This window comes from Oncorhynchus gorbuscha, linkage group LG13, assembly GCF_021184085.1.
Source record: "Oncorhynchus gorbuscha isolate QuinsamMale2020 ecotype Even-year linkage group LG13, OgorEven_v1.0, whole genome shotgun sequence".
NCBI lineage: Eukaryota > Metazoa > Chordata > Actinopteri > Salmoniformes > Salmonidae > Oncorhynchus > Oncorhynchus gorbuscha.
This window is the reverse complement of record NC_060185.1, coordinates 38,566,677-38,580,005: the sequence shown is the minus strand read 5'-3', so window position 1 is coordinate 38,580,005 and position 13,329 is coordinate 38,566,677. Positions and strand designations below refer to the sequence as shown.

The 13,329-nt window shown below is 44.6% G+C and overlaps 1 protein-coding gene across 1 annotated transcript; it reads right to left on the bottom strand.

Moving 5' to 3' along the window:
- Window positions 1–3,432: 3,432 nt before the first annotated feature.
- LOC123992302 (olfactory receptor 1D2-like) lies at window positions 3,433–9,832 on the bottom strand. The gene is made up of 2 exons (XM_046293460.1): window positions 8,932–9,832; window positions 3,433–3,488 (listed from the first exon to the last, which is right to left on the bottom strand). The coding sequence occupies exons 1-2, from the start codon at window positions 9,830–9,832 to the stop codon at window positions 3,433–3,435; spliced, it is 957 nt and encodes a 318-aa protein (XP_046149416.1).
- Between the last annotated feature and the right edge of the window lie 3,497 nt (window positions 9,833–13,329).

Genomic DNA, 13,329 nt, shown 5'->3' with positions numbered 1-13,329 from the left:
TATATATATACAAAAGTATGCGGACACCCATTCAAATGAGTGTATTGGGCTATTTCAGCCACACCCTTTGCTGACAGGTGTATAAAATTAAGCATACAGCCATTCAATCTCCATAGACAAACATTGGCAGTAGAATGGCCTTACTGAAGAGCTCAGTAACTTCAACGTTGAACCATCATAGGATGCCACCTTTCCAACACGTCAGTTTGTCATATTTCTGCCCTGCTAGAGCTTCCCTGGTCAGCTGTAAGTGTTGTTATTGTGAAGTGGAAACGTCTAGGAACAACAACGGCTCCGCTGTAAAGTGGTCGGTCACTAAAGCTCACAGAACGAGACCGTGGAGTGCTGCAGCCCTTAGTGAGTAAAAACCGCCTGTCCTCGGTTGCAACACTCACCACCGAGTTCCAAACTGCCTCTGGAAGCAACGTCAGCACAATAACTGTTAGTTGGGAGCTTCACTAAATGGGTTTCCATGGCCAAACAGCCGCACACAAGCTTAACATTACACTGCGCAATGGATTGAGTTGTGTTAAGCTCTCTACCATTGGAATCTGGAGCAGTGGAAACGCATTCTCTGGAGTGATGAATCATGCTTCACCATCTGTCAGTCCGACGGACAAATGTGGGTCTGGTGGGTGCCAGGAGAACGCTACCTGCCCGAATGCAGTGCCAACTGTAAAGTTTGGTGGATGAGGAATAATGGTCTGGGGCTGTTTTTCATGGTTCAGGCTAGGCCCCTTAGTTCCAGTGAAGGGAAATATTAACGCTACAGCATACAATGAAATTCTAGATTATTCTCTGCTTCCATCTTTGTGACAACAGTTTGGGGAAGGCCCTTTCCTAATTCAGCATGACAAGTTTTTTAATACATTTTATAAATTTAAAATTTAACTAGGCAAGTCAGTTAAGACCAAATTATTATTTACAATGACGGCATACCCCGGCCAAACCCAGACGATGCTGGGCCAACTGTGCACCACCCTATGGGACTCCCAATCACAGCCGGATGTAAAGCAGCCTGGATTTGAACCAGATACTGCAGTGACACCCCTTGCACTGAGATGCCGTGGATGTAAAGCAGTCTGGATTTGAACCAGATACTGCAGTGACACCCCTTGCACTGAGATGCCGTGCGGTAGCGTAGCCTAGTGGTTAGAGGTTGTGGTTGGACTAGTAACTGGAAGGTTGCGAGTTCAAACCCCCGAGCTGACAAGGTAAAAATCTGTCGTTCTGACCCTGAACAGGCAGAAAATAAAAATATGTTCTTAATTTACTTGTCTGGTTAAATAAAGGTTAAAAAATGTTTTTTTAAAAGACCACTGTGCCACACGGGAGAACAACGCCCCTCGCACAACACAATGTCCATACTAAAATTGTTTGTCGAGATCGGTGTGGAAGAACTTGACTGGCCTGCATAGAGTCCTGATCTCAACCCCATCGAACTACTTTGTGATGAATTGGAACATCGACTGTGAGCCAGGCCTAATCGCCCAACCCCACTAATACTCTTGTGGCTGAATGGAAGCAAGTCCCCGCAGCAATGTTCCAACAGCTAGTGGAAAGCCTTCCCAGAAGGGTGGAGGCTGTTAATGCAGAAAAGAGATGAGAAACTCATGTTAATGTCCTTGATTTTGAATGAGATGTTCGACAAGCAGATGTCCACATACCTTTGATTACGTATTGTGTATATATTTTTTATTTTACCTTTATTTTACTAGGCAAGTCAGTTAAGAACAAATTCTTATTTTCAATGACGGCCTAGGAACAGTGGGTTAACTGCCTGTTCAGGGGCAGAACGACAGATTTGTACCTTGTCAGCTCAGGGGTTTGAACTTGCAACCTTTCAGTTACTAGTCCAATGCTCTAACCACTAGGCTACCCTGCCGCCTATTGAAGAGGAGCGTTGCATATTGTTGTTCTTCATTGGAAAGTAAATACCTCCATAAGGGGTCACAAAATTGCACTATTGACTACACCCTTTTCCCTTTACAGTATAGTGCACTACTGGCTCTGGTCAGATAGTGCACTAAATAGGGAATATGGTGCAATTTGGGATGTTCCCAAACATTTTTTTTGCTCAAGAAGTGTGCTACAATTAATCTATTCTTGATATATTTGTGAATCACTTTAGCAGAAGAGGGTGATATACAGAACCAGTCAAAATTTTGGATGCACCTACTCATTCAAGGGTTTTAATTTATTTTCACTATTTTACGCATACTTTAACAGAAAAGTGTTAAACAAATCAGAATATAATTTAGATTTTAGATTTTCAAAGTTGCCACCCTTTGCCTTGATGACAGCTTTGCACATTCTTGGCATTCTCTTAACCAGTTTAACCTGGAATGCGTTTACCAAAAGTCTTGAAGGAGTTCCCACATATGCTGAGCACTTGCTGGCTGCTTTCCCTTCTCTGCAGTCCAACTCAGCCGAAACCTTCTCAACTGGGTTGAGGTCAAGTGATTGTGGAGGCCAGGTCATCTGATGCAGCACTCCATCACTCTCCTTCTTGGTCAAATAGCCCTTACACCGCCTGGAGGTGTGTTGGGTCATTGTCCTGTTGAAAAACAAACAATAGTCCTACTAAGTGATAACAGGATGGGATGGTGTATCGCTGCAGAATACTGTGGTAACCATGCTGGATAAGTGTGCCTTGAATTCTATATAAATCACAGACAGTGTCACCAGCAAAGCACCATCACACCTCTTCCTTCATGCTTCACGGTGGGACCTCACATGCTGTCACGCCCTGTTCGAAGTAATGTATGTTTGTCTTCATTTATTTGGTCAGGCCAGGGTGTGACATGGGTTATTGTGGTGCGTTTTTGTCATGGGGTTTTTGTGGGGTGTCTAGCATAGTCTATGGCTGCCTGAGGCGGTTCTCAATCAGAGTCAGGTGATTATCGTTGTCTCTGATTGGGAAGCATATTTAGGCAGCCATATTCTTTGAGTATTTCGTGGGTGATTGTTCCTGTCTCTGTGTTAGTTGTCACCAGATAGGCTGTATAGGTTTTCACGTTCCGTTTGTTGTTTTGTATTGTTCGTGTTTTTTTTCTTCATTAAAGATGTATCGAACAAACCACGCTGCATTTTGGTCCGACTCTCCTTCTCCACAAGAAAGCTGTAACAGAATCACCCACCACACCAGGACCAAGCAGCATGGTGACAGGCAGCGGCAGCAGGAGCAAAGGTTAGAGTATACGACTTGGGAGGAAATAGACAGGTGGGCGGTCGACCCAGAGAGAGTGCCGGAGCGATTCGCTGGAGGGATTCGCTGGAGCAGTGCGAAGCAGGTTATCGGAGAATGGAGTTGGCGAAGCAAGCATGGCGGTGCGGACGGAAGACCGAGAGTCAGCCTCAAAAAATTTATTGGGGGGGGCTCAGGGAGAGTGTGGCAGAGTCAGGGTTCAGACCTGAGCCAACTCCCCCTGTTTACTGTAAGGAGCCATGGATGTTATCGGAGCTATCGGCGAAGCTGAGGGCTGAGTCTGAGAGGGTCGAGGAATTATTGGACAGAATGGAGGAGAGTGAACAGATAGGAGATGAGGAGACACTCGAGGAGATGTTAATAGAATTGGAGGAGAGTGAAGAGAGAGAACAGTTGATTTGGCGTAGAATGCAAGATATTTGCCCGACGGAGTGTGTCGGGGGTTTGATGGCACCTGGGTCAGCGCTCCATTCTCGTCCTGAGGTGCGTGTTCGTCGGCTGGTGAAGATTGTGCCAGTCTCACGCACCAGGCCTCCTGTGCACCTCCCTAGCCTTGCACGTCCTGTACCAGTCCTGCTCTCAGGCTCTCCAGTACGCCTTCACGGTCCGGTCCATCCTGTGCCACCTTCACACACCAGTCCTCCGGTGGCAGCTCCCTGCACCAGGCTTCCTGTGCGTGTCCTCGGTCCAGTACCACCAGTGCCAGCACCGCGCACCAGTCCTTCAGTGCGTCTCGCCTGTTTAGCGCTGCCAGAGCCTTTCTCCGCTCCTGCACTGCCGGAGCCTCCCGCCTGTTCAGCGCTGCCAGAGCCTTCCTCCTCTACAGTGCTGCTGGAGTCTCCTGCCTGTGTAGCGCAGCCAGAGCTGCCAGCCTGCATGGAGCAGCCTGAGCTGCCAGCCTGCATGGAGCAGCCTGAGCTGTCAGTCTGCATGGAGCTGCCTGAGCTGCCAGTCTGCATGGAGCAGCCAGAGCTGCCAGTCTGCATGGAGCAGCCAGAGCTGCCAGTCTGCATGGAGCAGCCAGAGCTGCCAGTCTGCGTGGAGCAGCCAGAGCAGCCAGTTTGCATGGAGCAGCCAGAGCTGCCAGTCTGCATAGAGCTGCCAGTCTGCATGGAGCAGCCAGAGCTGCCAGTCTGCATGGAGCAGCCAGAGCTGCCAGTCTGCATGGAACAGCCAGAGCTGCCAGTCTGCATGGAGCAGCCAGAGCTGCCAGTCTGCATGGAGCAGCCAGAGCTGCCAGCCTGCATGGAGCAGCCAGAGTAGCTAGATCCGCCAGTCAGCCAGGATCCGCCAGTCAGCCAGGATCCGCCAGTCAGCCAGGATCCGCCAGTCAGCCATGATCTTCCAGATCCGCCAGTCAGCCAGACTCTTCCAGATCTGCCAGTCAGCCAGATCTGCCAGTCAGCCAGACTCTTCCAGATCTGCCAGTCAGCCAGACTCTTCCAGATCTGCCAGTCAACCAGACTCTTCCAGATCTGCCAGTCAACCAGACTCTTCCAGATCTGCCAGTCAACCAGACTCTTCCAGATCTGCCAGTCAACCAGACACTTCCAGATCTGCCAGTCAACCAGACACTTCCAGATTCGCCAGTCAACCAGACTCTTCCAGATCCGCCAGCCAGCCAGGATCTGCCGGAGCCAACTACCTGCCTGAGCTTCCTCTCAGTGCTGAGCTTCCTCTCAGTTCAGAGCTTCCTCTCAGTTCAGAGCTTCCTCTCAGTGCTGGGCTTCCTCTCAGTGCTGGGCTTCCTCTCAGTGCTGAGCTTCCTCTCAGTGCTGAGCTTCTCCTCAGTGCTAAGTTTCCCCTCAGTGCCGAGCTCCCCCTCAGTGCCGAGCTTTCCCTCAGTGCCGAGCTTTCCCTCAGTGCCGAGCTTTCCCTCAGTGCCGAGCTTCCCCTCAGTGCCGAGCTTCCCCTCAGTCCCGAGCTACCCCTCAGTCCCGAGCTGCCTCAGTCCCGACTTGCCCCTCAGTCCCGAGCTGCCCCTCAGTCCAGTGGGGTTCTGGGTGAGGACTACTTGGCCATGGTCGGCAGCGAGGGTGGACTATCCTAGGACGTGAGGGGGGGGGGAACTAAGACATTGATGGAGTAGGGACCACGTCCCGTGCCGGAGCCGCCACCATGGACAGACGCCCACCCGGACCCTCCCTATTGTTTTGATGTGGGTCCGGGAGTCCGCACCTTAGGGGGGGGGGTTCTGTCACGCCCTGGTCGAAGTAATGTATGTTTGTCTTCATTTATTTGGTCAGGCCAGGGTGTGACATGGGTTATTGTGGTGCGTTTTTGTCATGGGGTTTTTGTGGGGTGTCTAGCATAGTCTATGGATGCCTGAGGCGGTTCTCAATCAGAGTCAGGTGATTATCGTTGTCTCTGATTGGGAACCATATTTAGGCAGCCATATTCTTTGAATATTTCGTGGGTGATTGTTCCTGTCTCTGTGTTAGTTGTCACCAGATAGGCTGTATAGGATTTCACGTTCCGTTTGTTGTTTTGTTCGTGTTTTTTTTCTTCATTAAAGATGTATCGAACTAACCATGCTGCATTTTGGTCCGACTCTCCTTCAACGGAAGAAAACCGTAACACATGCAGAGATCATCCATTAATTCTGCATCTCACAAAGACTAGGCGGTTGGAACCAAAAATCTCAAATTTGGACCAAAGCACAGATTTCCACCGGTCTAATGTCCATTGCTTATGTTTCTTGGCCCAAGCAAGTCTCTTCTTCTTTTAGGTGTCCTTTAGTAGTAGCTTATTTGCAGCATAAAGGCCTGATTCTCGCAGTCTCCTCTGAACAGTTGATGTTGAGATGTCTGTTACTTGAACTCTGTGAAGCATTTATTTTGGCTGCAATATGAGATGCAGTTAACTCTAATAAACGTATCCTCTGCAGCAGAGGTAACTCTGGGTCTTCCTTTACTGTGGTGGTCCTCATGAGAGCCAGTTTCATCATCGTGCTTGATAGTGCTTCTTGAAATTTTCCAGATTGTCTGACCTTCACATCTTGCGGCGGCAGGTAGCCTAGTGGTTAGATCGTTGGGTAACCTGTAACTGAAATATTGCTAGATCAAATCCCCAAGCTGACAAGACAAAAATCTGTTGTTCTTCCCCTGAACAAGGTAGTTAACCCATTGTTCCCCGGTAATAAGAATTTGTTTTTAACTGACATGCCTAGTTAAATAAATATAATGTTTTTTTTGTGTAAAAATAAATTGATGATGGACTGTCGCTTCTCTTTGCTTATTTGGGCTGTTCTTGCCATAACATGGACTTGGTATTTTACCAAATCTTCTGTATACCACCCCTACCTTGTCACAACACAACTGATTAGCTCAAATGCATTAAGAAGAAAAGAAATCCCACAAATTAACAAGGCACACCTTAATTGAAATATATTCCAAGTGACTACCTCATGAAACTTGTTGAGAGAATGCCAAGAGATTGCAAAGCTGTCATCAAGGCAACGGATGGCTTCCCCTCAAGAAGAATCTCTCTTTGATTTGTTTAACACTTTTTTGGTTACGACATGATTCCATATGTGTTATTTCATTGTTTTGATGTCTTCACTATTATTTTACAATATGGTGGTAAAATAAATGGTAAAACAGTTGTAAAAAATAAAGTAAAAACACTTGAATGAGTAGGTGTTCTAAAACTTTTGACTGGAAGTGTAAATATACATAGAAAAATATCACATTCACATAAGTATTCAGACCGTTTACTCAGTACTTTGTTGAAACACCTTTGGCAGCGATTACAGCCTTGAGTCTTCTTTGGTATGACGCTACATACTTGGCACAGCTGTATTTGGGGAGATTCTCCCATTCTTCTCAGGTTGGATGGGGAGCGTCGCTGCACAGGTACTTTCAGGTCTCTCCAGAGATGTTCGATCGGGTTCAAGTCCCGGCTCTGGCTGGGCCACTCAATGACATTCAGAGACTAATCCCGAAGCCACTCCTGCGTTGTATTGCCTGTGTGCTTAGGGCCGTTGTCCTGTTGAAAGGTGAACCTTCGTCCAAGTCTGAATAGGTTTTCATCAAGGATCTCTCTGTACTTTGCTCATCTTTCCCTCGAACTGTTGTCGCTTTTTTATTATGGAGAATTGTGTGTAGATTGAGGACATTTAAAAAGAAAAATCAATTTTAGAATAAGGCTGTAACGTAACAAAACATGGAAAAAGGGTAGGGGTCTGAATACTTTCCTAATGCACTGTATAAATCATATATATATTTATGCTCCAGACACCGACATTGCACGTCCTAATATTTCTGTATTTCTTAATTCCATTATTTTACTATTTTAGATGTGTGTATTGTTAGATATTACTGCACTGTTGGAGCAAGGAACACAAGCATTTTTCTACACCAGCAATAACATCTGCTAAATATGTGTATGTGGGCAATACATTTTGATTTGCTACAATTACTCTATTCTTGGAATATTTGTAAATGATTTTCACAGAAGAGCATGATAGATAAAACAAATGAGAGGCCATTTAACCTTGCAACAGTTCTGCCAGATTTTAACTTTATTTTTGTTAACTTCTGATATCAATCAGGAAGTCTCCCTGTTGTGTAAGATCATGTAATTAACCTCTCACATCAATGCTTTTATGTGTATTTCACTTTCTAAAAACTGCCCACTCGAATCTGATTAAGTCCGTATGTGACAGGGTTAAAGACAGGTGGTATAACAAGGAATTGTACAGCCATTGCACTACGCTTATTGAGATGACTTATTACTAATCCATCCTTGCAAAGTGTCACAAAGGGTCACTGTGATGAAAATAACCATTGTCAATAAATGTGGCACACATGTCTGTGTGAACTTAATCCTTCCCTTAGCTGACTTTATACAAGTCCTTACAATCTGACAATAAGAAAATACAATGAGAAGTATCTGTAAAACATGAACCACTATTATACAAAAGCTCAAATACGCTGGAGAAAAATCTACATCTAGTCAATCAATTCAATGGGAATTCAGAATGTGATATTTCTGTTCACTATTTATTGTATCTTGTTAATGCCATTTATAATCACTCCAAATGTGTAGCCTACATTCAACCTTACTTTCTAGTTTCATGCATATTTGTGTTATTGCACCAATTAAACAATGAATTGTCTTCCAAAGTGGTTGTGAACACACATTTATTTTGAGAGATACACTGTGGACGCCTGTTTATAAGCACATATATACATTATCACAACTCAAGAACCTAAAAAAGCTATATATTTACTGTGTTGTAACCACAACCATTAATGACATAATTTATTTTTGTTAACAGTATTACAGTATTATGAATAAAGCACCCAGTGGGGAAAATATAGATCGAAGGAGTAGCTTTGCATATTGCTGTTCTTCTTTAAAAAGTTCTTAACTGTATAAGGAGTCACATATTTGTGCTATCCATTGGACCCCATTTCCTAAATAGTGCACTACTTTGGTTCTGATCAAAAGTAATGCACCATAAAGGGAATAGGGTGCCATTTGGGAGCCAGTCAAGCATTTTCATGCTCAGGAGGTGTGCTACAATTACTCTATTCTTGGAATATTTGTAAATCACTTTCCCAGAAGAGGGCGATAGACATCAACAAATTAGGGGCCATTTAACCTTGCAGCAGTTTTGGAAGATTTTACCTTCATTTTGTTGACTTCTGATATCAGTAAGTCTCCCTGTTGTTTAAGATGTAACTAACGTCTCATAACAAAGATTGTATGTGTATTACACTTTCTAAAAACTGCCCTTCGAATCTGCTTGAGGTTAAGTCCATATATGACAGGGTTTAAGACAGGTGGTATAACAAGGAATTGTACAGCCATTGCATTACGTATATTTAATGTAATATTTACATTATTCCACCCTTGCAAATTGTCAAACAGGGTCACTGTGATGAAAATAAATATTGTTATTAAATGTGGCACACATGTCTGTGTGAACTTAATCCTTCCCTTCGACGACTTTACACAAGTCCTTACAATCTGACAGTAAGAAAATACAATGTAAAGTAACTGTAAAACATGAACCACTATTAAACATCGGCTCCAAATCTGATTGATGGTTATGGGTAAACATGCATGTTTCAGTATAGATGGATTGTCACAGAAGATCTTATCAATGCGAGATCCACACAAAGGAATTCTGACTGTTAAACTAAGTGCTATTAGTGATATAAATAAAGGATAACACCAAGACAATAAGAGTAACTTTCTAACAGTTAAAGATGTCACAATGTTATGGTATAGTAGAGGTCTGCATATTGCCACATACCTGTCGTAAGACATCACTGTTAGAATAGACATTTCACACGTGACAGATGTGTATATGACATAGGCTTGAGTCAAACATCCACCATAAGATATCACCTGAACATCTGACTGAAGGTCCAGTAACAACTTGGGGTAGAAACCAGCAGTTCCATACAATCCATTGATACATAAACTACACAGAAAGATATACATGGGCTCATGGAGGCCTTTCTCCTGAATGATTGTTATGATCAGAGTCAGATTCACAGTGATGATGAGAAGGTATGTGACAAGAGACAAGGTAAAATAGACCGATTTGTTGTTTAATGTCTCTTGTAATCCAAAGAGATAAAATAACTTGACTTGGGTTGAGTTCTCCATAGCATTTGTTAATTTTCTTCCTCAGGTCAATGGAGCAATTCTTAGTCCTTACAAGGCTTCAGTGTGTATGGATGTGAATGAATTCAAGAGTGAATCATATGATTCTGTTTAGGCTCAGACTAAACACAATAGTTTTAACAAAACAAATTCTCATCCTCCCTCAAACTTGTACAATTTTTATTTTTTAAATATCCCGATAATATCTGTACATTATCAGACTTCGGAGGTGTGAAAGAAATAAAGAAACTTGTGTCCATAAAATGTCTTCTTGCTTGACAGGGGAGACTGCTCCAATATCTTGTCCTGGTAGCCTCTAAATATACCATAGTGTATGATCACATGGGATTGTAGTTTCAGTGTCAACATGTAACAATTCCATAGAGATGGAACTATAGAGTGTATGACAAGCAAGTCATTTAATTATATTTACTCAGTCTATTTATGTTTTAACCAGGAAAACTGAGGATGTCCTAAGGACATTCGGTGATGTTCTCATCAGGTCCCTTTAAGACAGCATTTCCCAAACTCGGTCCTGGGGACCCCAAGGCTGCATGTTTTATTTCTTGCCCTAGCATTACATAGCTGATTCAAATCATCAAAGATTGATGATTAGTTGCTGATTTGAATCACCTGTGTAGTGCTAGGGCAAAAACGAAAATGTGCAACCTTTGGGGTCCCCAGGACCGAGTTTGGGAAATGCTGTCTTAAAGGGACCTGATGAGAATATCACCGAATGTCCCCAGGACTGATGTTCTGAGACCACTCTACAAACATTAAAACATGACGTTAACCTTGGGACCATAAGAGGACATTCAGTACAGATTCCAGTTTGGTCCGAGTATAACGATATAATAAGGTATTTTAATATCCCTTAGGGAACATTATGAAAAGGTTCCTATCTGTGTCATACCCTGATCTATTTCACCTGTCTTTGTGCTTGTCTCCACCCCCTCCAGGTGTCGCCCGTCTTCCCCATTATCCCCAGTGTATTTATACCTGTGTTCTCTTTTTGTCTGTTCCAGTTTGTTTTGTTCGTGAAGCCACCAGCGTTTTCCCCCTTGCTCCTGTCTTTTTCTTGTTCCTGTTTTCTAGGTTTCCCAGTTTTGACCATTCTGCCTGCCCTGACCCTGAGCCTGCCTACCGTTCTGTACCTTGTCACACCACCCTGGATTATTGACCTCTGCCTTCCCTGACCGCGAGACTGCCTGCCGTTCTGTACAGTGTGGCAAAAAAGTATTTAGTCAGCCACCAATTGTGCAAGTTCTCCCACTTAAAAAGATGAGAGGCTTGTAATTTTCATCATAGGTACACTTCCATTATGACAGACAAAATGAGAAAAAAATCCAGAAATACACATTGTAGGATTTTTAATGAATTAATTTGCAAATTCATTAAAAAAGCATTTTTTTTTGCTCAAGAAGTGTGCTACAATTAATCTATTCTTGATATATTTGTGAATCACTTTACCAGAAAAGCGTGATATACAGAACCAGTCAAAAGTTTGGACGCACCTACTCATACAAGGGTTTTTATTTATTTTCACTATTTTATACATACAGAAAAGTGTTAAACAAATCAAAATATAATTTAGATTTTAGATTTTCAAAGTTGCCACCCTTTGCCTTGATGACAGCTTTGCACACTCTTGGCATTCTCTTAACCAGTTTAACCTGGAATGCTTTTACCAAAAGTCTTGAAGGAGTTCCCACATATGCTGAGCACTTGTTGGCTGCTTTCCCTTCTCTGCAGTCCAACTCAGCCAAAACCTTCTCAATTGGATTGAGGTCAAGTGATTGTGGAGGCCAGGTCATCTGATGCAGCACTCCATCACTCTCCTTCTTGGTCAAATAGCCCTTACACCGCCTGGTTCTTAGAGCCCGGACGATAAGAGATAACGAACTCGAAACGAGCGAAAAACAGCGCCCAACGGGCCTGACGCGCATTAAGTCGTTTGGCCGAATGGATGTACTCAAGGTTCCTATGGTCAGTCCAAACGACAAAAGGAACGGTCGCCCCCTCCAACCACTGTCGCCATTCGCCTAGGGCTAAGCGGATGGCGAGCAGTTCGCGGTTTCCCACATCATAGTTACGTTCCGACGGCGACAGGCGATGAGAAAAATACGCGCAAGGGTGGACCTTGTTGTCAGAATGGGAGCGCTGGGAAAGAATGGCTCCCACGCCCACCTCTGACGCGTCAACCTCGACAATGAACTGTCTAGAGACGTCAGGTGTAACAAGGATAGGTGCGGATGTAAAACGCTCTTTGAGGAGATCAAAAGCTCCCTGGGCGGAAACGGACCACTTAAAGCACGTCTTGACAGAAGTAAGGGCTGTGAGAGGAGCTGCCACCTGACCGAAATTACGGATGAAACGACGATAGAAATTCGCGAAGCCGAGAAAGCGCTGCAACTCGACACGTGACTTAGGGACGGGACAATCGCTGACAGCTTGGACCTTAGCGGGATCCATCTTAATGCCTTCAGCGGAAATAACAGAACCGAGAAATGTGACGGAGGAGGCATGAAAAGCGCACTTCTCAGCCTTCACATAAAGACAATTCTCTAAAAGGCGCTGGAGGACACGTCGAACGTGCTGAACATGAATCTGGAGTGACGGTGAAAAAAAATCAGGATATCGTCAAGGTAAACGAAAACGAAGATGTTCAGCATGTCTCTCAGTACATCATTAACTAATGCCTGAAAGACAGCTGGAGCGTTAGCGAGGCCGAACGGCAGAACCCGGTATTTAAAGTGCCCTAACGGAGTGTTAAACGTCGTTTTCCACTCGTCCCCCTCCCTAATGCGCACGAGATGGTAAGCGTTACGAAGGTCCAACTTAGTGAAAAACCTGGCTCCCTGCAGGATCTCGAAGGCTGAAGACATAAGGGGAAGCGGATAACGATTCTTAACCGTTATGTCATTCAGCCCTCGATAATCCACGCAGGGGCGCAGGGTCCCGTCCTTTTTCTTAACAAAAAAAACCCCCGCTCCGGCGGGAGAGGAGGAAGAGACTATGGTACCGGCGTCGAGAGCTACAGACAAATAATCCTCGAGAGCCTTACGTTCGGGAGCCGACAGAGAGTATAGTCTACCCCGGGGGGGAGTGGTTCCCGGAAGGAGATCAATACTACAATCATACGACCGGTGCGACTTAACACCGTGCGCAGATCGTGATATTCCTCCGGCACCGCTGTCAAATCACCAGGCTCCTCCTGTGAAGAAGGGACAGAGGAAACAGGAGGGGTAGCAGACATTAAACACTTCACATGACAAGAGACGTTCCAGGAGAGGATAGAATTACTAGACCAATTAATAGAAGGATTATGACACACTAGCCAGGGATGGCCCAAAATAACAGGTGTAAAAGGTGAACGAAAAATTTAAAAAGAAATGGTTTCACTATGATTACCAGAGACAGTGAGGGTTAAAGGTAGCGTTTCACGCTGAATCCTGGGGAGAGGACTACCATCCAAGGCGAACAAGGCCGTGGGCTCCCCT